General features: G+C 48.5%; 3 protein-coding genes across 3 annotated transcripts; 1 reads left to right on the plus strand and 2 right to left on the minus strand.

The window, feature by feature from the left end:
• Positions 1-551: 551 nt before the first annotated feature.
• Positions 552-3,359, minus strand: thg1l (tRNA-histidine guanylyltransferase 1-like). Its single transcript, XM_084699132.1, has 7 exons — positions 3,144-3,359; positions 2,854-3,054; positions 2,561-2,737; positions 1,923-2,092; positions 1,672-1,760; positions 1,190-1,297; positions 552-1,095 (listed from the first exon to the last, which is right to left on the minus strand). The coding sequence occupies exons 2-7, from the start codon at positions 3,045-3,047 to the stop codon at positions 931-933; spliced, it is 903 nt and encodes a 300-aa protein (XP_084555258.1). The 5' UTR covers positions 3,048-3,054; positions 3,144-3,359; the 3' UTR covers positions 552-930.
• A 102-nt stretch (positions 3,360-3,461) lies between these two features.
• Positions 3,462-5,232, plus strand: lsm11 (LSM11, U7 small nuclear RNA associated). The gene is made up of 4 exons (XM_084695787.1): positions 3,462-4,006; positions 4,129-4,268; positions 4,444-4,527; positions 4,691-5,232. The coding sequence occupies exons 1-4, from the start codon at positions 3,517-3,519 to the stop codon at positions 4,997-4,999; spliced, it is 1,023 nt and encodes a 340-aa protein (XP_084551913.1). The 5' UTR covers positions 3,462-3,516; the 3' UTR covers positions 5,000-5,232.
• A 664-nt stretch (positions 5,233-5,896) lies between these two features.
• Positions 5,897-21,406, minus strand: clint1a (clathrin interactor 1a). The gene is made up of 12 exons (XM_084695774.1): positions 21,239-21,406; positions 17,715-17,819; positions 17,100-17,196; positions 15,397-15,505; positions 14,333-14,500; positions 13,583-13,769; positions 11,397-11,619; positions 11,235-11,322; positions 10,851-10,916; positions 10,163-10,443; positions 9,318-9,498; positions 5,897-8,737 (listed from the first exon to the last, which is right to left on the minus strand). The coding sequence occupies exons 1-12, from the start codon at positions 21,277-21,279 to the stop codon at positions 8,445-8,447; spliced, it is 1,839 nt and encodes a 612-aa protein (XP_084551900.1). The 5' UTR covers positions 21,280-21,406; the 3' UTR covers positions 5,897-8,444.
• Between the last annotated feature and the right edge of the window lie 4,342 nt (positions 21,407-25,748).

A 25,748-nucleotide genomic window follows, 5' to 3' on the forward strand; every position in this document is an offset into this window, starting at 1 on the left:
GGTTTTCACATTCTCATAATACTGCCGATATGAAATGATCAAGCATGTCTACAAAAAATATAAATTAAAATGATGCTCTTTTTAAAAATAATCCGCAACCTCCAGCTACTAAAGTTAAGCTCTTATCAGTGTTAAATGTCACCCACACACCCACCCACAGCCTGGGTCAGAGGGATGCAGTGCATGGGATATTCTTAGAGCTGGTGACCAGGCAGGCACAGTCAAAAGGAACCAGACAGGAAGACAAGAACACCATATATTGATTTGCATGTTGTTCCGTTAAAAGCCACAGCCACACCATCCTCTTTAACAGACAGAGAGGGGTGTGTGGTTTACAGTAAGCATCAGGCAGATGCCTGACAGTGGGAGCCTAGCCAAGCCCTCAGCAGATAACTGGCATACTCCCATCTCTTCAACACCAACAGCAAGACCATCCACCACTTGAAACTGTTTCCCAACTCGGTTCAATCTTAAGTGCAGAACACGTTTAACAGAACGGCTTTGATCCCGATAAAGATGGTTTAAAAGTGAGAGAGGACAACACAATTGAATGGTGTTTAAACACTTTAATAACTGGGGCAGCATGGAGGTGTTTCTGGTGCTGAAAGCCTGTTGACTTGAGGGTTTCTTCAGTGAACAAGCAGATTCATGGAGGGATTCAGTATCAATGAATGTCCATTCAGTCCAATACTTCTGACCAGGCGTTATCGTAAAGGCTTCGTACATGTGTGGCTTTCTCCATTCAGAGATCAGTAGAGGACTGGTGTTATCTCCAAGCATGCTGCATAGGTGACAAATCAGTCAACCGAGACACAGTCCAGACTTAGACTCTCTGGGTTCCAGTACCGCCCAGGGTGTCCACCACACCCTCTCTGGGCGTGTCCCTCACCAGAGCCCCTCCCATTGGTCTGAGCCCTGCCGTTTGATTGGTCAGCAGCCGTCGTCCTCCAGGATGTCAGGGTGCTCCTCCCAGAACTCCTCCCCTATGAGGTCACAGTGGTGGGCGTGGACCCTCCTCCGGGGGCGGACCACCAGCACCTCCTTCTCCTCCTCCTCATTGGGAAGCTTCACCCGTTTGGTGACGGTCTCTTCATGCTGGAGAGGTGGGGATGGGGGGACATGGGACGGGTTTAACGGTGTTCAGACCACGGCCAGAATCAGCCAGTCAGCATGGAGAGGTGTGTCCTACCTTCTCCCAGATGAGCGCTGTGCCCTTCCGGTGCACCAGAGGCTCTTTGTTGTAGTTGATGTCAAACTCGGAGAACAGGATCTCGTTCTTATCTGCAGCCAGCGTTCCCTGAGAAGAGGCAGTAACCGGCATCAAAGGGGTGGCTCACCGGGTAAGAGCATGGACCACTAAGGTTAATGCCTAATGCAGGGGGCTAGGTTCAAATCCGGCTGAGGCCATTTCCTGCACATCCTCCCCTCTCACTCCTTTCCTGTCTCTCTCTCCAACCGTCCCATCAAGATATAACGCTGAAAAATGTGCCCCAAAATATATATTACAAAGTAAAGAAATCAACATCCAATATACCATCACAGATAGCCCAGGGCAAAACTAGACTGATCGTTTATCCGGAATGTTCTGGTCTACCTCAGTGTGTCTATGCCCCAGCAAGTCCACTGCCACAGTAGGGAGGTTAGATCACAGCCCTAAGATCCAGCTCTCACCTTTAAGCGCTCCTCTGCTTGGACTGTTGTGAGCCCGCCCCTCTGAACCAAGGTCCAGAACACTGTGTTGTACAAGTTGTTGATGTGACCTGAACGGAAAGGGAACGAACACACATGTACAAACGCTTCCATCCACTCTCGTCGACAAGCACGACAAGCATTTTGGCGTGTGTGTGTGTGTGACCTTGTGTGTGTGTCATGTGTGTGTAACAGGAGGGGGGGTGGGGGGGTCTGCCATGATGGGCGCTTACAGTCGGCTTGCCTCCAGCTCACATAGTCTCTCAGGTTACGGTTGCTAGGATACAGGACCACCCTGCCATCGAAGCCGGGGGGGTAGAGGAGGGGCTCTTCCCCGAAGTGGTCCTTCCAGTAAAACACATACGAGGAGGAGAACTGGGACGCCACATGGGTCATCAGCTTACTGCAGGGACCCGGGGGGGGGGAGGGCAAAGGATTGGGAGGATAGAAGATAGGTAGATGAGAGGAGCATTAACATGGCAGCAGGCTCAAATATATACAAAAAAGGAGGCTGGAGTATGCAATGTGCAGTGACAATAACCTGAGATGTGAGATGGGGGGAATGTATTTGTATGCATAACTACATGCTCTTATTATTCTTCCCTTTGGGACTTATTTGGTTTCACAATGTATGCTTCATGTTTGGCTACGCGCAATGTTTGGGGCTATCGCGTTGTTATGTTCAGTGACCTATGCACTTTTTTAAAAGTCTCTCTTGGAAGTCGCTTTGGATAAAAGTATCTGGTAAATGCATAAATGTAAATGTATTTGAATGTTTTTTTTGTGGGGGTCTATATGTATAATTACATAAGCGTGTGTGTGCGAGGCTGTTGGTATGTTTGTTTGGAAGTGATGTCGTCTGTAACCACACCTGGCTCTCCTCTTGAACCAGTTGGAGGTCCTCTTGAACACAAAGCTGAACTCATCGCTCTGTCCGTAGGCCAGAACTATGTCCTCCAGCTCCTCGATAACTGAGCGAGCGCTGCGTGTCATCAGGCCCAGCGCTCTGTCGTCATTGGGCTTGGCGAAGTTGTGCTGCTCCGCAAACCTGATGACCAAACACAATCACTATCAACTTCACTCAAGCGCATCTCTGGAAAAAAAAAGAAGAAGAAAAGTTGCAGTAACCTTTAGGTTGTGTTACTCGTATGTTACCCCACTCACTTGTGAAAGTTGCGTCCATCCAGTCGTACAACAATGTAGCAGTTTCGCAAACACGTGTCATCTGTTTCAAAGTTGCGAACGTACTCAAACTTACTCTTGGCCATTCTGGCACGGCTGGTACAGAATCGTGCAACGGACGACAGGACGCAAGGATGTATGTGTCCAGTAAGTCTGTGCGTGACTAGCGATAGCATGGAGGGTCTGTTGAGAAGAAAGGCAGCTCAGAATATGGAGACGTATTTTATACATCTAATGGTAGCACCAAGCGCAATCTAATAACTAAAGCTCACCTATGTAGCTCACAAGCAGACTAACTTGCAAACGGTTGGGATCCTCATTGGTCCATGTTAAACTGCAGATCATTCAGTGTTGTGAATGTATTGTATTATGTTAACTGTAATGATGAACTGCCTAGATATCAGTACTATCAAATCTTAACAATAATGCATCACCTAGGCTGCACAGTATACACGCTGGTATGTATACAGTCCATCAATAAAATAGGTCATACTGCAGCAAATGCAAAGTTTTTCCGTTCCGTGTCGGTCTAAAGTCACATAGTACTATTGCGTCCTCTTGTGGTAGACTACAGCCATAACAGAGGGACATTTACTTTCCCATAATGCTAAGCTAGAGACGTGCCTACCTACGGTCGTTTCAAACATGGAGGAGAGGGAACGAAGAAAGGAGAGTTATCCGGAATCAGAGAGTAAAGACAAATCCCAACCAGTTTCTAGCACTCCGCAAAGAACTGAAAAAGATTCGAGTACGATTCGGAATACTAAAGAAGAAGACTTTGATGCTAACCAGGACGAGGACATTGGTGCAAAATTGGACGTGAGCTCAGATAAGTTTGATCCACTTCTGGCCTTGTACTCGCCAGCAGTGACTCTTCCTTTTCCTAACATCAAGTGCTTCAACAACATAGCCGAGTATGAGAGTTTTCTGAAGGGGGGACGGGGGAGAGCAAAGCCAGAAAATGTGGAGAAAAAGAAGCGTAAAGCCAGTAAGGGGGTGGCGGACCCCGAGCGCATTGAGAGACTGAGGAAACTCATGGTGCACAACGTTCCAGAAGGAGACGAAGGCGCCCGTCAAACTCAGAGGTCTAGAAGGCACCAGAGGGCTGCTAAAAATGTATTGACAAGGATGCCTCGTAAGTCATGACACTTCTCTACATGCACCCAGTCGTATTTATCATCTAGCAAACTCATCCAGCATTTGATATGATCATAAAAGTTTCTCGACATTGGTTGTTTCTGTTTCCTCTCTGTGCAGTACATAAAGGTAGTCCACTGGGACAGCTGCACCGCTGTGTTGAGGAGAGGATAAGGGTCAAAGTTCACATCAGAACATTCAAGGGTCTTCGAGGAGTGTGCTCCGGCTTCATAGTGGCTTTTGATAAGTTCTGGAACATGGTAAGACATCCAGTCCCAATATTGTCTGACATCTTGTCATCTGTTTTATACTGGCAAGCTACGGACTGGAAGCATAGTCCCACAGGAAGCTAGCTCGTGGTTTTCCAGTATTATATACAGAGTTTGTTCAATTCTGTGCTAACCTGTGTCCTGTCTCACCCGTGTGTTGGGCCAGGCGATGGTGGATGTTGACGAGACATACAGGGAGACCCTTCTAGGAGAGGCCTTCTACCATGAGAAGGCCCTCACCGTCACACGGGTAGGTGGCAGGACTGAGTCTCTCACCAGAGGTGAACAGGACAACACAGTTGCAGCCATAGTTGAACCGTGACATAGTCGGGGGTCTAATTCACTGCAGTTTGGTTCTTGAACTCGGCCCTCCTTTGTATGAACTTGTCTCCCATTTCATTGTTGTCTCTTAGCTGATGGAGAAGCTGAAAATCCAGGAGAGCCCAGAAGGGGGTGAGGGGAAGCACACAGGCAAGGGCAAAACCAGAGCCCTACAGCCCCGGCCTCAGGCCCAGCCTCAGCCCCAGCCTCAGGCCCAGCCTCAGGCCCAGCCTCAGGCCCAGCCTCAGGCCCAGCCTCAGGCCCAGCCCCAGCCTCCACCCGAGAGCCAGGCGGGCCAGAAGAGTGCGTCCCAGCCCTATGGGAAGGTCCACACGCGCCACATCAACCAGCTCTTCATACGGGGGGAGAACGTGCTCGTGGTTAACCTCCAGCCTTGCTGAACACGCTGGCCTGGTGGCGGAGCAGGAGAGGAGTCCTCTACTGAACGATCTACTGTATAGGCTTGGATGAAACGTGTCTCATATATCATATTGATATATGCATTCTCCGTTTTCTGCAGATATGACACTTTTCACATGTAGATTTGTATCCCACTCATGTGATGTGATCACTCTCAAGACTCAAACGGGATTCAAATGTCATCCTCCAAACCCAATAAAATGTCCCACACCCATGGCTTGTGTGTCGAATCAGGGTGCGGTGCACCTGTCATCCAGTAGGTGGCAGTATAAACACACGTGATGAGGGAGCGCTTGTGAGAGCTTGTCCCATTATGTGCTCTTTCCTTGTCAGTTGGATCAGTGATGGCAGCACGGTCTCTGAGGACCTCATGAATGCATTATGAATAATTGAGTTTGTGAAGTTGGAGATTGCGTATGGCACTCAGAAGCTGTTATTTGTCTTGACGTTCCAGATTGCCTTTACTCTTTAATGGGCACATTACCCATAAAAGCACAAGTTTCTGCATCTGATGGAAATACAAATATGTAAAAAAATAAGGTTAAATGAGGATTGGAGATGCACGCACATCGAATGGGACAAATTCAAGTTTAGATAAATGTTTCATTTAGGATTACATTTAGGATAACATTTCCTGGTTTACTTTCCCATTATTTCCTATTCATCTTTTGTTGTTAATGAAGGAATATAACTCTTGTTTGTATCCACAAACCTGTCAAGAGTGAACTATCCTGGAGTATGTGGGTGAAAGGTCTCAACAGGATTTCATATTAGGTATCCATTCAGATTCAAGGTAACAGATCAATCATTTCCTGGTCTCAAGTTTGAAACATGCAATGTCAGCACAAAAAAAAAAAAAAAACACTTCATTAACAAAGCTCAATCAACTGTTTTTTATTCTCGTAGATAAAGATCATGATGTGAAATTCAAATCAAACAGAAGACCAAAGACCGGAAAAACGTCATTTTCAAAGCGTTTTCGTTTTTGTTGGTGCTTGTTTTAACATTTGCATAAACTAGTGTTTTTACAATCTCGTATCACAGAAGATCTATGAACAATTTGAAGTAGAAAAACAAAAACAAAACTAAAAGCATAAAACCCCCTTTGGGAAAATATCATTTAGAAAAAAAAGAAACCAAAAAACAAACAAGAGTAAATAGATTTTGGTCATTGAAACAGGTAATGCCTCACCCTAGAACTGATCATCCAAGGCTGCTGTGTACTGTGTGTGTGTTTGGTGGCGTTGGAGTAAGGCCCAGAACCACCAGAGAGAACCACGCAGCATCAGTCTCCAGGGTCCTAGTCAGCTGGTTCACCTCAATGCTAGAGAACAGATGAGTCACAGCTTCTGACAAACCAGATCATCTTCTCTTTTCACCTAGAACTGGTGACTGGTTAAAAGGGTTAACCAGTCTTGTACGGTCTATGGCTCTTTTGAGGACTGTTGTCCTGTTCCGGCTCATCACATAACAAATGGATGGAAGTGTACAATTGGACCTACCAGTCAGCTCACAGCTGACAGGGCTTGTGCAGAATGTGCTGGGCTAGCTCACCCACTCCACATAACAGTCACGTCTGGCTACCACACACGCTACATCTCATTGGTCGCCAATTCCCTCGCTCTCCTCCAATCGGATTCTTTACCTGGGAGGATGGGAAACTACCGGATTGTAGACAGATCATAGGTCAAGTGTCAACCATGTCGATTTGTATTTTGCTTTTCATTTAGGTCAGTGCAGATGTAGGAAAGGAAGCACATTTAGAGTATTGAGCTGCAACCATAGACGTGTCGTTGCACACAGAAACAGACTTGCATTTACGATCATCAAAGCAAAGCCTTTGATATACTGTGTGATTTATGACAGTCGAGAGAACGGCCGTGAATGTTTCTTACTGTGTATCAGATGTGTAAGTGTGTGTGTGTGGGGTGTCTTCAAACCCCATGTTAAGTCATCACTGGCATGAGTTGGGTGGTCCACACTTCAACAAAGTGTACACTGGAAATGAAAGGAGATGAACTCCTGAAGCATCAGGCCGCTAAACCCTCCCTCTCTGATAGAATATGGAAGCTACGTCAGACACGGGGGGCCAAGTTTCAATACTATTACAATGGTTCCTTCTTTGCTGCCTCCCCCAGGACAATCCCTCACGGGAACACGGTGGGATGGGTCAGAGGGAGGCACGAGGTACCTCTGGACAACTCCAAACCCAGGTGAGCGACAGACAGACACACACGCACGCACACACACAGTGCTGTAACATTCTCCACAGTAACTGTCACGGAAGCTACAGAGCTGTACGGTCGGTATGGTGAGGAGGTTTCTAATAAAGAAGAAGGCAACTGACTTCCAGGCACTGCAGGCGTGCTGCTATATTAGAAAGACCACACGCAGCCACGCCCAGTGGCTCCTACACTACACTGATTATCTCATCTGGAGGCAGAACTGATTATACTTCTGAGCTATATCCCCCCCCCCCCCCCCCCAATATATATTTATATATACTCATAAGAAAGGCCACAGAGGCTATCTGAAAATGGAACAGCTTCCTACATTTTTCTCCCCCCCCCTCCCATCACAAATCACAATTGTTCATTTGTTAGGCATAGTAAAAAATAAAAAAAAAGAAGTATCAAAAGACACTGACGATGTACCTCCGTTTGCTTGTATGGTCTTGATTGACATTGGATTCTGTCCAATCGATACGGCCCTCTGCCTCGTCATTGTCTATTGTCAAGTACTCAATAACTTATTTGTCTGGCACCAACAGGCTATTTACAGTTAGAGGGAAGAGAGAGGAGTCGGGAGGGTGACATTATTATGGTTCTACGGGTTAAGATGGCTGCTCAACAACGAATACGTTAACATCGTGTTAATCAAACCTCAGTCAATTGTATTGAATGCATTTGTTTTTCTTCTCACAAAAATGTTTTAATATGTATCCATATTAGCGTTTTTCCTCCTCTCTCGCTGATCAGCAATATTCTTGTGATTGAGGTTGTAAAACAACGACCCTCGGAACATTCTGACGGTTTCAACATCCCTCTCTTTCTCTCGCTATATCACACACACACGCACGCACGCACTGCCAGCTGGGGTCCCCCTCCAGAAAGATCATTGGTTTCCGACTGAGTCAAACATTCATGTATTTAAACGCATCTTTACACCTCAGAAGAAGAAGAAAAAGAAGAGGAGAAGAAGAGAGAGGCCATGGCGTGATCATTGTTGTTAGACATCATTCCAGTTCGTTTGCAGCTCGTAACAGTCCTTCACGGACGGACGGACAGAGAAAGAGAGAGAGAATGGGAGAGAGAGAGAGAGGGAAAGAATGAGAGAGAGAGAGAGAGAGAGAGAGAGAGAGAGGGAGGGAGGGAGAGGAAACGTCGCCTCCTCCAGATCCCCTCGCTCCTGACTCCTCCCCCCCCCTCACTTCCCAAAGTTGCCGAAGTCTGCGAAGGCGTCCTGCTTGGGCAGCATCCCCATGCCCGGGTTCATCCCCATCGCTGGCATCCCCATGCCCATCGCCCCCGGCATGCCCATGCCGGCCTGGGGCACTCCCATGTTCATGCCCATGGCCATCATGCCCTGGTTGGGGGCCATGCCCATGCCCATCCCCATGCCAGGGTGCATCATGGGAGATGTAGGCAACCTGATGGCTGCGGAGCCTAAGTTCATGCCGGCGAATCCCTGGGAGAGCATGTTGACCGGCGGCTGGACACCTACAAGCCAGGACAGAGGGGTGGTCAGTTAGAGATTCAACACAGCGCTCGCGACCAAAACAAACCACTTCAAGTCCCACCTGGGACACTAGAATCTTGGACCGCCCGACTGTAAGCCTAAAGTTGTATGGACCAAAAGATAGCAAACTCTAGATGACCACCACAACCCTAACTCCGTTGTATGTTGTAGCACAGCAGACCCACATCGCTGTTAAAGGTGTTGCAGCTGTGTACCGGACTAAACCTTGTTTGTGGATTGGTCGTCAGCATTGTAGCTGAGTGGATGTCTAACTACTTAACAGATACGTATCATGTTTTACCAGTGGGGTGTATCCAAATGGAGTTGAGCCTAAGCGCTTTGCGACTGGTTGGGATACACTGGCGTTTATGAGACTTTTGTGGCGACCAAACCCTAACTGCGTCCATAAATGACGTCCACGACATATTTACAATCGGCCACTGTGTTGGAGCCATAATCCTAAATAGCCTATAGAGTTATGTCACGTGCTATTCCAAGCGGGGGCAAGTTAAAGAGTGGGTAGAGTTGGGAAGGCCCCCAGGGGCGTGGCTGGGGCCTCACCCTGCTGGAGGGTGTTGAGGGTGGGCTGGCTGGGCTTGGGGGGCTGCATGCCCGGAGACAGGAAGTCCAGGCTGATGTTGACCGAGGGGTCGGACCAGGTGGACGGGAGCATGGCCTTGGCCCCGGGGCCCTGAGGACCCTGAAGACCCACACCCTGCTGGGGCTGCAGCGGCTGCAGCGGCTGGAACACACACATACACACACACACATCAATACATGAATCAACACTTAACCAACACACTAACAGTGTCCCTCTCCCCTTGTCTCGGATATTAACCGTTCTCTGTCTGTGTGTGTGTGTGTGTGTGTGAGTGTGTGCGACAGATAACATCCATCTGTGGACGTCCTCCACGGTAAAGAAAAACAAGTTGCTCTTTAAGTAGGTCAACCTTTCACATGCAAACGTGGCGTTGAAGTGCTTCAGTCGGGATGTTTAATGATGTGTGGTATCTAACTGGTTTCTCCACGTTGTACAGTATGTCTGGGTGACGGGGGAGGGGGAGGGGTGTCTCTGGAGGGTGGAGCATCTGGATCCTGTTAACACTGCTCACCACGTCTCTGTCAATATGGCCCCACACTCTCCCCCCCCACCCCCCCACCCCCCCCCAGACCTAAATACAAACCAATGTGCAGTTGTCGTCTATGCACTCTATACACTGAAAACACCAGGAACAAATCTTCCTGTGAGAGAATTGAATCAGATTGACTGTGTGGATTAAAGCGGCGTATGTATGCATGAGAGTGTTTTTGCGTGTCTATGTGTGTGTGTGCACACATGCTTCAGAGTGTGTGAGAGAGATAGTGTGTGTGTGTGTGTGTATACATGCTTCAGAATGTGTGTGCACCTGTGACACAGAGTGAGGCATCCCAGTGCTGCTCATGCTGTGGGAGCTGCTCATGCTGAAGTTGAGGCTCTGGGAGGCTGACAGGGTCTGGGTCTGGGTCGGCCCCATCAGGTCAAACAGGTCTGCTGAGGGGGCCACAGGGGCCGGGACAGGGGCCGGGCTGGCCATCACGGCCCCAAACAGGTCCACCCCGCCGGGGGCCAGAGGCTGGGCGGAGGGGGGTGGCATCTGACCTCCAGGGAAGGCGTTCCAATCCCCAAATTCACCGGCCCCACTTGGGGCTGGGGAGAGACAGAGAGAGACAGAGACAGAGAGACAGAGAGAGACACACAGAGAGATAGAGAATGAGACGCTGATATCAGGCAACATTTTGTTTACTTTTTTTATGTGTCATTTCAACCCAACCATGAACCATCCAACTGAGAACCTACTATAATGCTGCTGCCGTACCCCATTACACTGACTACTGATAGAAAGACTAGAGGGTTTTCTTCCATTGCTCACCCTCTCTGTCTCCCCCCCCCCCCCCCACATCCTTGTCCTCTTTAACAAGGCTTGATGTGTGTCTGTTCTGGTTATGCAGATCAGCTAGCAGGCTCCATATGGCTGGGACCCCCGTTCACCCTCGAAATATCCTGACTCACACACGCACACACACACTCACACACGCACACACACACACACTCACCAGATCCTGAGGCGAGGCTGGCGGAAGCAGGAACAGAGGAGAAGTCAGCAAATCCATCTATGAGACCTGAAAAGACACACACACACACCTTTAACAACTACATTAAAGCTGCCTATACTGTTCCCATTCCTCCAGTGCCCCATTACGAGTGAGTTAAGGTAAAGGAGCCATCAGGGCTAGGAGTCTAAACATCTGTTTAGACTCCCCCCCCCCGCCCCCCCCACCAGGGACTACAGTAGGAACATCTGCTGCACTTAGCTCATATACCACCCCCCCTTCTTCCTCCACCCCCCCCCCCTTTCCTCCACACCCCATGTGAGCTCTATGTCCCCTGCCTCAGGTTACATGTTCTTCTTCTAGGTGTGTGTGCGAGCGTGTGTGTACCTGCGGCTGCTGCAGGCTGGCTGGGTCCTGTGTCGACCATCAGCAGGTCATCTAGACCAGCACTGGGGGCAGCTGCTGCAGGCTGGACCTGGAGCACAGAGACCAGACATGAGGATGCTGGCGCACACACAGACACACACACACACACGTGCACACACACACCTGTTTGGTGCTGCCTGCTGGACTCTTGTCTCCTGTGTAGTGGGCCGCAGCTCCCAAGTCTACCGTTTTGGAGGGCACGCCCCCTCTCTTCCGCGTCGCCGTGGTTTCTGTCGCCTGGACGATGTGGACACTCTTGGTGGTGACCGTTTCCTCCTCGTCTTTGAACTCCGACCTGCCTGACTGGCCGTTACGGGATGGGCGACCTCTCTCCTCCTCGGTGTCACTGCGGAGACGGGGCAAGGTTAGGCGGGACGTGGTGGTCACGTGACGCTGCGTCACAGAGGACAACCTGACAGGTGTGTCTCGTCATGGTGTCCTTCCATGGAAACACAGGACACTGAGGTTGGTCAAAAGAGCTTGAAAAACGATACGATCTGAAGCACATCTGTGCTCCCTCCCTCCCTCCCTGTCCAGTCGTCTCTGTCTCTGGGTCAGTCCTCCCTCCCTCCCTCCCTCTCTGTCCGGTCGTCTCTGTCTCTAGGTCAGTCCTCCCTCCCTCCCTCCCTCCCTCTCTGTCCGGTCGTCTCTGTCTCTGGGTCAGTCCTCCCTCCCTCCCTCCCTCCCTCCCTCCCTCCCTCCCTCCCTCCCTCCCTCCCTCCCTCCCTCCCTCCCTCCCTCCCTCCCTCCCTCCCTCCCTCCCTCTCTGTCCAGTCGTCTCTGTCTCTGGGTCAGTCCTCCCTCCCTCTCTGTCCGGTCGTCTCTGTCTCTGGGTCAGTCCTCCCTCCCTCTCTGTCCGGTCGTCTCTGTCTCTGGGTCAGTCCTCCCTCCCTCTCTGTCCGGTCGTCTCTGTCTCTAGGTCAGTCCTCCCTCCCTCCCTCCCTCTCTGTCCGGTCGTCTCTGTCTCTAGGTCAGTCCTCCCTCCCTCTCTATCCGGTCGTCTCTGTCTCTAGGTCAGTCCTCCCTCCCTCTCTATCCGGTTGTCTCTGTCTCTAGGTCAGTCCTCCCTCCCTCTCTATCCGGTCGTCTCTGTCTCTAGGTCAGTCCTCCCTCCCTCTCTATCCGGTTGTCTCTGTCTCTAGGTCAGTCCTCCCTCCCTCTCTATCCGGTTGTCTCTGTCTCTAGGTCAGTCCTCCCTCCCTCTCTATCCGGTTGTCTCTGTCTCTAGGTCAGTCCTCCCTCCCTCCCTCCCTCTCTGTCCGGTCGTCTCTGTCTCTAGGTCAGTCCTCCCTCCCTCTCTATCCGGTCGTCTCTGTCTCTAGGTCAGTCCTCCCTCCCTCTCTATCCGGTTGTCTCTGTCTCTAGGTCAGTCCTCCCTCCCTCTCTATCCGGTCGTCTCTGTCTCTAGGTCAGTCCTCCCTCCCTCTCTATCCGGTTGTCTCTGTCTCTAGGTCAGTCCTCCCTCCCTCTCTATCCGGTTGTCTCTGTCTCTAGGTCAGTCCTCCCTCCCTCTCTATCCGGTTGTCTCTGTCTCTAGGTCAGTCCTCCCTCCCTCTCTATCCGGTTGTCTCTGTCTCTAGGTCAGTCCTCCCTCCCTCTCTATCCGGTTGTCTCTGTCTCTAGGTCAGTCCTCCCTCCCTCTCTATCCGGTTGTCTCTGTCTCTAGGTCAGTCCTCCCTCCCTCTCTATCCGGTTGTCTCTGTCTCTAGGTCAGTCCTCCCTCCCTCCCTCTCTATCCGGTCGTCTCTGTCTCTAGGTCAGTCCTCCCTCCCTCTCTATCCGGTTGTCTCTGTCTCTAGGTCAGTCCTCCCTCCCTCTCTATCCGGTTGTCTCTGTCTCTAGGTCAGTCCTCCCTCCCTCTCTATCCGGTTGTCTCTGTCTCTAGGTCAGTCCTCCCTCCCTCTCTATCCGGTTGTCTCTGTCTCTAGGTCAGTCCTCCCTCCCTCTCTATCCGGTTGTCTCTGTCTCTAGGTCAGTCCTCCCTCCCTCTCTATCCGGTTGTCTCTGTCTCTAGGTCAGTCCTCCCTCCCTCTCTATCCGGTTGTCTCTGTCTCTAGGTCAGTCCTCCCTCCCTCTCTATCCGGTTGTCTCTGTCTCTAGGTCAGTCCTCCCTCCCTCTCTATCCGGTTGTCTCTGTCTCTAGGTCAGTCCTCCCTCCCTCTCTATCCGGTTGTCTCTGTCTCTAGGTCAGTCCTCCCTCCCTCTCTATCCGGTTGTCTCTGTCTCTAGGTCAGTCCTCCCTCCCTCTCTATCCGGTTGTCTCTGTCTCTAGGTCAGTCCTCCCTCCTCCCAGGGTGAGTCCTCCCTACCTGAGTCTGTCCGGGGAGTCGTCTCGGTCCTTCTTCCGGAACTTGTTGATGGTGTCATCGATGGTGCTGCCGATCTTGTCGCTGATCTCTCCCAGCTTCTCACTGAAGGGGAAGGGCCCCTTGCTGCGGTCCCAGTCCTCCTCCCACTTCCCCCGGCCCTCGCTCGACGAGTCATACCTGTCCCCCGCTGCAGCACAAAGCACATGGAGGACGAGGTTACAGGACTGATGCTTCACCATGTGATGTGTGTGTGTCAGGGAGTCAGGTGGCTGAGCGGTTAGGGAATCGGGCTAGGAATCAGAAGGTCGCTGGTTCGGTTCCCGGCCGTGCCAAATGACATTGTGTCCTTGGGCAAGGCACTTCACCCTACTTGCCTCGGGGGGAATGTCCCTGTACTTACTCAAAGTCGCTCTGGATAAGAGCGTCTGCTAAATGTAAATATGTGTGTGTGAAGGAGACAGTTTAGCTAGAGCTGACTATATTTGTCCATCACACTTAGACACTATGGTTGACCCATAGTGTCTAAGTGTGATGGACAAATATAGTCAGAATGACATACATGTACAGAGACAGAGAGACAGACAGGAACACAGAGAGAGAGCACCAACAGACCAACACAATATGAAAAGACATTCAGATAGGCAGAAAAACAGGCATAAACTGAGACAGACAGGCAGACAGACAGACAGACAGACAGACAGGCAGACAGACAGGCCCATGCAGAAGGACACACAGACAGACGGGACATACCGTAGCTTCGGTAGCCTCCCATGCTGTCGGACGACACGCCGATGAACTTGTCCTTGTTCTTCTTGGCCTTCTTCCTCTCCTCCCTCAGGCGGTCGTCGTCCTGGACCAGGTCCACCATCTCCTTCACCTTCTGACGCACGTTCACCCCCTGGTCCTTCCCATTCTCATCTGGGAAGATGGGCGGGGGGCGGGAGGGGGAGAGGGGAAAGGAAAATGAAGAAAAGAGATAGATATATAGATAGAAAGAGATAAGATCCATTTAAAAGAATGACAGTTACTAAATACTGGTTTGTTTTTGGCAGAGCGACACCGCAATAACAACGTGCACGACTCCAGAAGCGACACCTCGAATGAGTTCCTCTGGATGCCCGTCAAAATGAAGCCGTTCTCACAAACAGGAAAGGGAAACCCTCTTTTGCTTTTTGATCAGTGCTGTTGGGACTGTTTGCTGGCAGCCACAGGGAGCGCGACGCCTTCTTGTTTGGGACTAACAGGCCACAGCCACATGTGCTGGGCTGGTGTGAAAGCAGCTTGGAGCAGGGCAGTGTGGTGCAGGCTTTAAGCACTGCTTAGTTAGGGCCTGCATCTATTCAGCACAGCCAACACTGAGGCCATTGTCTGACCGCACACCAAGCTTTTGATCAGAAACAAAACAAAAACACATACACAAGTGGCAAACGTTTCCTGGGGAGGGGGTGGGGGGAGCGGGCTGATGGAGGGAAAATGAAGACACAGACAAAGCCAGAGATAAATGGACAGAACACCATCTGGCCAGCCAGTCAAGGCCAGCCAGGCAGCCAGAGCCAGGCAGCCAGAGCCAGGCAGCCAGAGCCAGCCAGAAGAATCCAGCCAGCCAGAGCCAGCCAGAGCAAGCCAGCCAGAGCAAGCCAGCCAGAGCCAGCCAGCCGGAGCCAGCCAGAGCCAGCCAGCCAGAGCCAGCCAGCCAGAGCCAGCCAGCCAGAGCCAGCCAGAGCCAGCCAGCCAGAGCCAGCCAGCCAGAGCCAGCCAGCCAGAGCCAGCCAGCCAGCCAGAGCCTGACAGACACAGAGGCACAGTGTACTTGCCTACGAAGTGGAAGCTCTCCAAAGACCTGAGGTCGAAGATGTGTTCCCTGGTGCTGGTGACCACTCTCTCGGAGCCATTCCTGATCAGGTGGGCCAGCAGCAGCAGAGACTGGGGGGGGGGGAGAACACCCTCCTGTTAGATGGCACCCACATGCAGCATGGTGTTGCAATGCAAATGCTCAGCCTCAGGCTTTCATCACTTTTATAAATGCAAGAATAACCTGTCAGTCAGGCCAACCGCTGTGGTAGAGTCACTGTATTTATCTGATTTGGGTGGACAATAGAATGCAAAATTTGGGTCAAGGCCTTGACCAACAGCCAAAAAACTCCAAGGCACAAGAATCCTGGTGTTTACCTCCTTTTCCTATGCTCACTACAAGCTCCTACTAGTGAGAAATCTAAAGAGGATGTCAGAAAAGCAGACAGACCTATCAAATAAGGGTTGCCATATACATTGAGGAAGTTGATTAAAATACGGTTTATAGTCTTCGCTTCTGCTTTTGCTACCTTAGATAGAATATCAGCACCATCCGGAGACATATCTTAAACAAATAAATATGTTGTTTTCTTCAAAATACGGTCTCTTGAGTCCAAATGAAAATGTGTTTTAGAAATGTAGAATGTATTTTTGGAAAAGTCAAGTGGAAGAGATGATCCCGAAGGACTCAGCGTCGGAACACGGCACCTTATAGGTGAACGAGTGACCTGAATGTCACCATCAGCTCTCAGCGGTAACCGTAAACTAAATCTACTTCCTGAGGAGAATGATTTACTTTAGTGTGAGTAAAGTGCGGCGTGACTGTTGTCATGTAAGAGTTATTTAACAGTGATTACCCATAAAGCAATGACTGTGGTAGGTATGTCCTCAGCCCGCGGTCTATACTCTAACATTGGCGAGAAAAGGTTCTCTCCAAAACACACATCAATCTCAGCTGTAATGGCTTTTCACAATATTATACACTGACTTTAATTATGGGTAAATATGCAAATATAATTGACCTGTCATATAAAGGAATAGTATTGGTTATTATTTAACGCAGCTTGTTGCTTAGTTCGAAAACTGCCGTAGATAACTTCACCCATATGTAAAAACAAGACAAGGACTTCTGTAACGTCAATACAACCATAATGCTGTAGTTTGTAAGTAGACAGCTGGTCAAAAGACTACGTCTTCCAGAGACCTAACCAACTCTAGCTGGATAGCTACACTAGATGTGACACGATAACTAGTGAACTAGCGTTGTTATCAAAGCTACCGGTCAGATCTCATTACCTTAACGAGGTGGAGCGTGGCAAATGCTACCCTGAAAACATGCACAAATAGGCGTTTTGTTCGAAAACTATCAGAGGCGACTAAAATCCGCTTTTGGATTTGAAATGACAGCGTTTGGTTACAGAATTGGACACAAGGAAAACGGAGCAAAAGTGGAAGGTCAATTTGTCCACCCTAGTCTGAGATCCATCAGGTATGTTGTTTAAAAATAACGACAGCAATAACATCAGCAGCAGGGAGACAGATACAGACACAGACACGATGCAATTGGACTTGCAGATATTGACAGGACGATGCAACGCTATGCGGGTGTCACCCTGCTAGTTACATGGGTCACCCCCCTCCGGAATACACTCTGACCACCCCCCCCTCCCCTCCGTGACGCGCCCTACCGCGGCGTGACAGGATGGCGGGCTGCTCTCTGACTGACCTTGTAGACTCTCCTCCAGTTCTTCTTGTTGTCCCTCAGCATCCGCTGCCACAGCATGTTCATCACCTCCGGGAACAGCTCGTACATGAAGGTGCATCTGAAGAGAGGGAGGCAGGGAGGGGGGCGAAGAGAGAGAGGGAGTTGGAGAAGGAGGGAGGGGGGCGAAGAGAGAGAGGGAGTTGGAGAAGGAGGGAGGGGGGTTAAGAGAGAGTGGGAGTTGGAGAGAAGGAGGGAGGGAGGGGGGGTGAAGAGAGAGTGGGAGTTGGAGAGAAGGAGGGAGGGAGGGGGGGTGAAGAGAGAGAGTTGGAGAAGGAGGGAGGGGGGTGAAGAGAGAGAGGGAGTCGGAAAGAAGGGCGAAGGGAGGGTGAAGAGAGAGAGCGAGGGTAAAGAGAGAGAGGGTTGGAGAGAAGGAGGGAGAGGGGGTACAGAGACAGAAACAGGGAGGAGAGGCCCGTTAGTGGATGGTGAAGATGAGGACTATTTGTCACACACACACACACACACACACAGAGTAGCTAGTCAGGTCTCACACACAGCTATGTGGTCCATGCTTCAGATCCTATTCTAACTGCAGCGTCTGTCCCGGCGCGTGGCCGTGACGACGGGCGTCCTCACCTGGAGATCTCCCCCATCAGCTGTCCTGAGGGCCCCCAGGGGTCGTCGTTGGTGGCCTCCCTCACCTTGGACTCCGTCTCCGAGTAGTTCATCACCACGTTGGTTCTACACAAGGGGGCGGCAGGCGGGATTAGAGACAAACACACACACACCCACATGAAGCATTCTGCTCAACAGGGACAGTGAATATGGGCGTGGTCGAGGCTGTGCAGCCCCCAGTGAATGGAGGGCGTGACACCCTGACAGGATTCATATTCATGTCAATGCGCAGGCTAGTTGGTCTGGCCTGCATGAGACGCTGCTTTGAACCGGGATCGTCTAAGCCCTCACTGGAGAACAGGTTGATCAAGATGTCACCTTCAATAAGAGGGGGGTGGGAGGGGGGAGGATGAAGAGAGGCCTGCAGGCAGGACATTGGATGATTCAGTATGATGGCAACGTTGGCTTTGCATACTGTATATGCTCTTATAAAGGAAAAGCAAAAAAAAAAAAAAAGGGTAACCATGGCACCAGGCTAAATCACAGCATTTGCTCAGACATGTGTGATCCAGATATTACGCCAGAGACTCAACAGGGTTGACAAGTTTGTTGAGCTGAAATTCCCAAGCCTGGTTGCCTGATGATGACACAACAAACCAGGCCAGTCCGTTGCAGCCCCACGCCCTTCCCCTGCACGGAGAGCAGTGTGTGTGTGTGTGTGTGTGACATCCAACAGCTGAATGGGGACAGTCGAGGAAGTACATCAAACATATGATATGATGTATGATAAAACAACGGGCTAGAGAGAAATGCCAGCTCTGTGGTTGGTCGACAACTGGAGTCTGGACCCTCCCCTCCTTGCTCATTTGGCCTGACAGCCATCAATCAGCCTGGTACAACAGCACCTGAGTTCACGCACTGCATGAGATGCAGTCAAATATACAATCGCATTTACATTGGTTTCTCATTGGTTTTGATTGTTTAGGCCTATGTATTTCATATTGTTGTTGTTCATAATGTCGTTATTTAAATTGTTTACATGTCTATATGTTGAGTTCTTTGTCATTTGTATTATTTTCTAACCTTTCTTTTTTCCCTGCCGGTCTCTCTTCCACTTCCCTGTTACTTGATCAGGTTTGTATTGTGTCAGAGGTCGGGTTGTTCCCTAAGAGGCCGGCCTCTGCTCTGCCACATCAGCAGCAGAGCCCCAACAGATCCCAGCCCTGGCCTGGCCCTGGCCCTGGCCCCGGCCAGCATTGATGGGTAGACCAGACAGGAAGGCTGGTGACAGACAGGGCACACACCCGCTCTGTGGTTACACAGCCACGATTCACAGCACTGGAGGCCAGGGACTGGGGCTGCTAGGCCAACCATTCTCACTTATCAAGGACTTCAGACAGTTGACCTAATCCACATTTCCTGTAACGACTTTGTCAAAAACGCATCATGAAAATGATGGGCCAATGCCTGGGTTTAGTATTTGAAACAGCCTATAAGAACAGTATGTTAAACATAATTTGCATATAGTTCAAAAGGCTGTGTGTCCTCAGATGTATTTTTGCTCTGAGCTGAGGACAAAGGATTATGACTCTACTGAGATGAGGGATGCAATCCACATCTATGCTATGATCAAGTAGAAGTAGCGGCTGGGCTGATATAATCATAGTGTGTGTGTGTGCACATTTCCGTTTCAGTGCAAAATTGACAACACAGCTATTTCATTTCCTGGTTGATTTAGAGAGGCAATTGATGTGTTTTGCTAGCCTGAATTACACCAATATACAAAGTCTATTCTTTGAGATTCAATGTTGCTTTTGTGGAACACACAGTCAGAGTCCTGCTCAAGACTCCATATCCTCTCTTTCCTCCACACATCCCCTGCTTTCCAGGACACAGCGGCCCTCAGTACACCACAAGAGTACCACACAGTACACAGCACTACACACCAGACCCACACACAACACAACCAGGAGAAAACCAGACGTCGACTCGGTTCCAATCCCACATTTAAAGACAACATGTCTCCCGCTCGCCTCTCCCTCACTTGCCCTCTCTCCATCTCATGTGCAAGAGAACACACTACAGGGGGGAACCAGTGGAAGGGGTTTGACTTTTAAGAGGAATGCACTCAAGGAGGGAGATGGAGGGATCCTGCTGTTGCCAGCTTGCCCAGCCAGTCATTAAACCTTTGAAGTGAAGGGTTGTGCAACAGGACCAACTGTTCGCCATGCCGTTATTCACCACTGAGAATGACAGTCAGTAGGAGCCCTGATAGGACAATAGATAGGTACACAATGTGAAAGGAGTGGCTATTACCGCCGGAGCCATTATACTATGTTGGCCTAGTTACTTAGTTATCCAACGTAAAACACCCAAAGATCTGGATTACACGATAACCTATGTCACTATTTTGCCGACTGTAAGATCCCAGCAGGTAGCTCAAAGATTCAACAGTTCAAAAGTGTGGGAGATAATGTTATAATTGCAATGTTTGCAACCAAGTTACTCATTACTTTATTTTATACTGAGTTATCAGTCACTGTCTGGGCGAGCCTAAGTAGGACGTTTGTTCCCATAAACAACTCAAAAGATTTGAAACTGGGACGTGAATTACTTTTTTATGGTACGGTTTCCGGTGATATTTATGACCAGGTAGTTGTTAACTAAAGTTTGTTTACAGAGGAGTGACGATTCAAGATGTAACACCCGGAAGTTGCCATATTATGCAATCTTCTTAACCTACACTTCATTATATGTACACAAGTAATGTGTCTAGTTTCTAGTCAGATTAGTTTGACCTTAAATTCTAAGATAAGGACAAACAAACTACAATCTGAAACCCTGATCAATCATTAATTGATACATTGTGGAGGGAAAGTGACTAATCTCATACCCAACAATAAAAAATAAAAAAAGGGACTGGTACTAGCCTAGCTGTGGTTGACAGACTGGGCAATTATTTATTGACTAAATAACTCATTATGCTACATGTCAAGCTAACGTTAGCTAGACAATGTGTGGAGTACTCTGATGGGGACACTCAAGATAGCTGTCATGTTGAAGAACGCTTAACCAGATGTTAGCGCACAGAGTTATGTTGGATAAATGATAAGTTATGTCGTTGCTTGATAGTTAGAAAAAGTAAGAACGTATAGCTAACTACAGTCAAATCGCTTAATTCCAGGGAATAGTCGGAGCCTGCGTGAAGAGCTGTCAAACTAGCTTACTTAGCTCGCTAATTAGCTAGCTTGTTGCACTGTCGAGGGAAGACAGCAAAACTGCCCTCTTTTCAAAATTGTATATCATTTTCTCCCGAAAGGAAGTTAACAGTCTTCCTAAGAAATTCAGAAAAACGAACGTGTATCAATACATTAAATTGTAACCTCCCTTCTTTTAGTTGCGACAACTTGCTAACGACTTAGCTAGCTAGCTTGCTAATGCGACGTGACGTCAAAGTTTTGGATACGTGTCTCACTATATATCAAACAGGTAAACAGAAGTCATCAAAACGGCGAATTAACCTAGGATAAAACTACAAGACTTACGCTTTGTCAACCAATTCTCGAACTTTCCACATATTCAGCATCTTGGCTCTCTGGAGAGGAGCTTTCCGCCTCTGTAACCCTTATTCCAGTCCTGAAGACAATCACCGAAACCAAACCTTGAACTCTGAAAAGTAAACTCTTAACCTCTCTCAAGCCAGGAGGAGTGCTCGCACTGGGCAGGACAGGTTACTACGGGGAAGGCAATGCAACACCACCGAGGAAGAAATGCGTAAAGTAAAATAGGGAGTTGTAGTTCACTATGTAGCATGCTGTTTGTCACATAGTATAACATGATTGATACACTTTAGGTAATTTTAAATCAGTAGTTGGCTGTGTTTGTAATTCCTCTATTAATGTGTCTTGAGGGCAAATTAAACACCCTCCCCAAAAAAATCTGATGATGTCAGCAGGCAGTGTTTAGAAAATAAAACAACTGTTTGTGATTGTTTAAAAGATGTGTCCCGGAAAATGTTAAATATATGTCACTTAAATACATCCAACCAGCCATTTTTTTTTATTTTTTTTTATTAAAGTATTAATCAGAAACATGTAGCCTGTCCCATTTTGAGAACTGACTTGACCTACAATTCAGCATTCTGCATCATACAATAACATTTGAAACAACTTCACTTTGGTGTCCTCAATCTCTCTTCATAAACCTTTCCATGTTATGGACCTGTGTGTGATATTGTGTGACAGGCACGGCAGGCTACTTTATGTGTCAACCCAGATCAATCACTCCCTCTTCTGGACAAACAGGGACACATCAGCAAAACAGACAGCTTGACTCAAAGTGTTCAATCCCTTTCCCCCCTCCAATCTCTATTCTATTAGGAGCTGTTCTATAGTATTGGCCATGCGACCAATACTTCAGAAGTATCTTCAAGGTATGTGTAGAACACTTGTATTTCTTCTTCTTGTTGTTTGCTATTGCTAAATGGGGAAATAAAACTGATGGTTTCCTTCATGGAGATGCTTGTGTATGAAGAATGCTGCTGGAGCCTGGACTTTTGTTGGCTTAGAATTAGAAACAACACAATGGGCAAAAGACAATCCATTTGAGAGAAAACAAGAAACCGCACTTATAGACCCAGAATGCACTGCACCCAAGGGAGCCACCTCAATTACCACTGCACGTCCAAAGAAGAGGACTCTGGGAGAAGTGATTGCAGGAGATGGTTTTGTGTGTGTGTGTGTGTGTTTGTGTGCGCGTGTGGGTATGTGTGTTAGAGTTTGTTTAGAAAGAGAAGGGAATGGAGGGGAAAGGCACTCAGTAAAAAGATCTTTCAGAAACACTTTGCCTCACTGACGTTGACGTAAACGGTTGATTGACATGCACTCCTCTCAGAAACCAGAGCCATCGTCCTATCTGCCAAGCATCAGGAAGGGGCCGGTCCTCTGGGAGGGGTCTAAGTGGGAAATGATGTTGCTTAAGACACTCAGTCAACAGTGTGTGTATGTGTTGAATGAGTGAAAAACAGGGAAGGAGACAGGAGACAAGTAGATGAAGGGGTTATTGTTTAAGCTTCTCTGTGTTCCTCTGAAAATGTTATATATATTTGCATTTTTGTCCATTACAGGGCACGCTCAACATTTAGATTGAATTGAGCATTCGCAAATGCAAAATTCCATACCATGATAGAGGTAGTATTAAAATGTTAAAACAACATTGAATGCATTGAAGAGCAAGCATCACATTACATGTCCCATGTTAAAATGTACATTGGCGAGTAATAGACACAAATTGTAACATTCTCTCTACATTCCTCCATTACAAAATGTGTTATCTCTGTACTTTTCTAAGTTGTGTGTGAAAGAGAGAGAGGGAGATAGAGGATGCACTCTTTGATCCATTCTAAACAAAGCTCAGCTCTTCAGTACTGTATCTTCCTTGGAACTTCCTTGTTGAGCTAAAAGGATCCATCAGGCTTCCAGACAGGCAACAAGGGGAGATGAGAGAGCCAAATTAGCTGGTAATCCAACTGTAGAATTGTCATTCTTATGGACTTATGTCACTTACTGGAAATGTCCAGAAAGGTGACATGGATGATCTGAAATCAAACAAAATAAAGTATTAAAAGGAATAATGTTCAGTTACCATTCCTGCTTGGCTGAGATGCAAGGGTGAGAGGGCCAACACCACAGAAAAACTGTGACCGAAAGACTGACTACTTCAGTCTAATTAAAAAACATATTTTCATGAATGTCTTTACCACTGTTGAGATTGTGTTTACCAAACCCTGTAAATCTGTTGGAAGGTTCATGAACCTTCTAAGACGCTGATCCAATAGTTGAAGGAGATTCACAGGGCACCGCCACAGGTTAGGATTGGATCATAGATCCAGACTCGGGGTATATGAATGGAAGCTGACCATCCATCCCCTCTTTCATGACCTGAGAGCGACCAGCAATTATCCTAAGAGGGAACCTGACAGTTTCTCTCCTTGTATTTTCAACAAATCCATACCTGTTCATCCAGCCAGTGATAAAAAGGAATGCACTTGGGGAATGAATGGGGATCACAATTTAAATTGAAATAGCTTTCATGTGACTGCTTTTGTGTTCGGATGCAGAGACGAGTTGAAGACTGAATGGGGGTGCAACAGTGAAGACAGGACCGGAAAGAAAAGAGAAGAACAAAAGCAGTTGCAAAAGATAGTCTCTTTTTGTTGGAGGCTGAAAAGGTGTTAATCCTGACACCAGGAGGCAGTGTGACTCTGCCCCGGTGTTTGAGGCGGGGGGCTGCACCAGTATATGTGTGTATGTGTGTGTTTGTCAGTCAGTCAGTTGAGGAGGAGAAGGGTGGGGGTTGTTTATGTGACTGAAGTTCCCATGACAAAATGTGGTCAGTCATCGTCTGTGTTTGGGAAGGGGTCCCAGAGTTCTGAATAAAACGAAAGACAGAAAGACAGTATCGCGATCCAATTATGCTATTATTCCTTGTCTGTAGACATGTGCTTTCAATAAGCAGAAACACTGCTTGGCTTTTTTTCTTCTCCTTTTTCTCCTTCTTCTGCCCTTTAACCGTGTCATTAGAAAACAATGTTCTTTGTTTGGACTATTAGCTGCAGTGAGCTTTTGGTGCCGCCTTCCTCCTAACCCTAAGACGAGCTGCTGAGCTGTGCTCGCTGTCAATCACAGTGTGGCCTCTCTTCCTGTCAGTCTGTTTGTGACTGCTGTGTGTGTATGCGTGTGTGTGTATGTGTGTGTGTGTGTATGTGTGAGTGTTTGTATGTCTATGTGTGTCTCTCTCTATGCTGTTTTATCACTGCTGGCATATTTCAAGCTGTTATTGTTGGCCCTTGTTTCAGCCCACAGTAAGGCCCTTTGTCCTTTTCCCAAGCGATATAACCTCCAACACATCACATAGTATCTGACCCCTGTCTGCTTGACACATGACAGATCCTCTGTGTGTGTGGATGTGGGTGAGCGTGTGTGTGAATGTGTGTGCGTGGGTGTGTATGGGTGTGTGAATGTGTGTGTGTGGGTGTATGTGTGCGTTTCACTGCATTGTAAAAACTCTTGTCTGTGTTTGACCATATCCCATTCAGTTCTAGTTTCGTAAATCTCATGTTGTACACTTATGAACCACTCACGCTAGCATGTGTATGGACTTAACGTTTCCTATTTTGTAGTCTTCACAGACATTCTCAGTGTGTATGTCCTCTAATCACCTAGAGTATGTTTCTGGTGCCACTTGACCAGTGAGATTTTTGATATTGACATTGCTAGAACAATGAGACCGCTTGTTACATGTTCAGAGTCACACACAGGCACTCAGTGTCACCCCCCCCCCCCTGCTGTGACCCCCCCCCCCTGCTGTGATCCCCCCCCCCCCCCCCCCCCCCCGCTGTGATCATCCATACACACAGATGTTCCTGATAAGACCCAAGTAGCCCTCGCATTCCTGCGGATAACCAGCCTGTTTGTTTTCCTCTGCATGCTGGACACGACTGCCACTTTCCCTGGTGAGAAAAGGAGAGGGAAGCAGGACAGACAGAAGAGAGAAAAGGAGGGATATGTGGGGGTTGGGGGGGGAGAGAGAGAGTGTGACAGAGAGAGGGAAAGAGGTATTTAATAGAAGCCAACCCCCCACCCCTGTACCCCGTGTTCCAAACTCGTTGTCATCGGCACCATGCTAAGACCGCTCAGCTCCCATGATTAAGGGCTGACAGTTATTCAACGTATTTAAGTAGGTGATGTCACCGGGCTTCAGGAGCTCAAACACACAAACACACAAACACACAGACACACTCACACACATGAACAAACACACAGTCACGCACGCACACACACACACACACACTCTAAGGAAACCCTGTTCCGGCACTTGGAGCATCTGCTACTTTACAACCAGATTGAATTAGCAATTACAGTGAGTAAAATGCAGAGAGAACATCTGGAGTGGTAAGCATTGCATGATATAAATCTGAGATGGAGAGAATCTGAAAAGGAGCCAAGCAGAGATTTTCAAGGGCATTGTTTCTGATTGGTCCCGATGATGTTCGGA

This window comes from Hypomesus nipponensis, chromosome 1 (assembly GCF_054491055.1).
Source record: "Hypomesus nipponensis isolate SF chromosome 1, ASM5449105v1, whole genome shotgun sequence".
In the NCBI taxonomy this organism is placed as follows: domain Eukaryota; kingdom Metazoa; phylum Chordata; class Actinopteri; order Osmeriformes; family Osmeridae; genus Hypomesus; species Hypomesus nipponensis.

Bases quoted from the DNA above. Each gene is read 5' to 3' on its own strand.
- thg1l (XM_084699132.1), bottom strand. From the start codon at position 3,047: ATGCTATCGCTAGTCACGCACAGACTTACTGGACACATACATCCTTGC. The intron at 2,738-2,853 runs GTGAGTGGGGTA...TTTGGTCATCAG, and splicing joins GATGGACGCAACTTTCACAA to GTTTGCGGAGCAGCACAACT. The intron at 1,761-1,922 runs GTAAGCGCCCAT...CTTTCCGTTCAG, and splicing joins GAGCTGGAGGCAAGCCGACT to GTCACATCAACAACTTGTAC.
- lsm11 (XM_084695787.1), top strand. From the start codon at position 3,517: ATGGAGGAGAGGGAACGAAGAAAGGAGAGTTATCCGGAATCAGAGAGT. The intron at 4,007-4,128 runs GTAAGTCATGAC...CTCTCTGTGCAG, and splicing joins TGTATTGACAAGGATGCCTC to TACATAAAGGTAGTCCACTG. The intron at 4,269-4,443 runs GTAAGACATCCA...GTGTTGGGCCAG, and splicing joins TTGATAAGTTCTGGAACATG to GCGATGGTGGATGTTGACGA.
- clint1a (XM_084695774.1), bottom strand. From the start codon at position 21,279: ATGCTGAATATGTGGAAAGTTCGAGAATTGGTTGACAAAGC. The intron at 14,501-15,396 runs GCAAGTACACTG...CCATCTTCCCAG, and splicing joins GGAGAGCTTCCACTTCGTAG to ATGAGAATGGGAAGGACCAG. The intron at 11,323-11,396 runs GTGTGTGTGTGC...TCTGTGCTCCAG, and splicing joins CAGCAGGCAGCACCAAACAG to GTCCAGCCTGCAGCAGCTGC.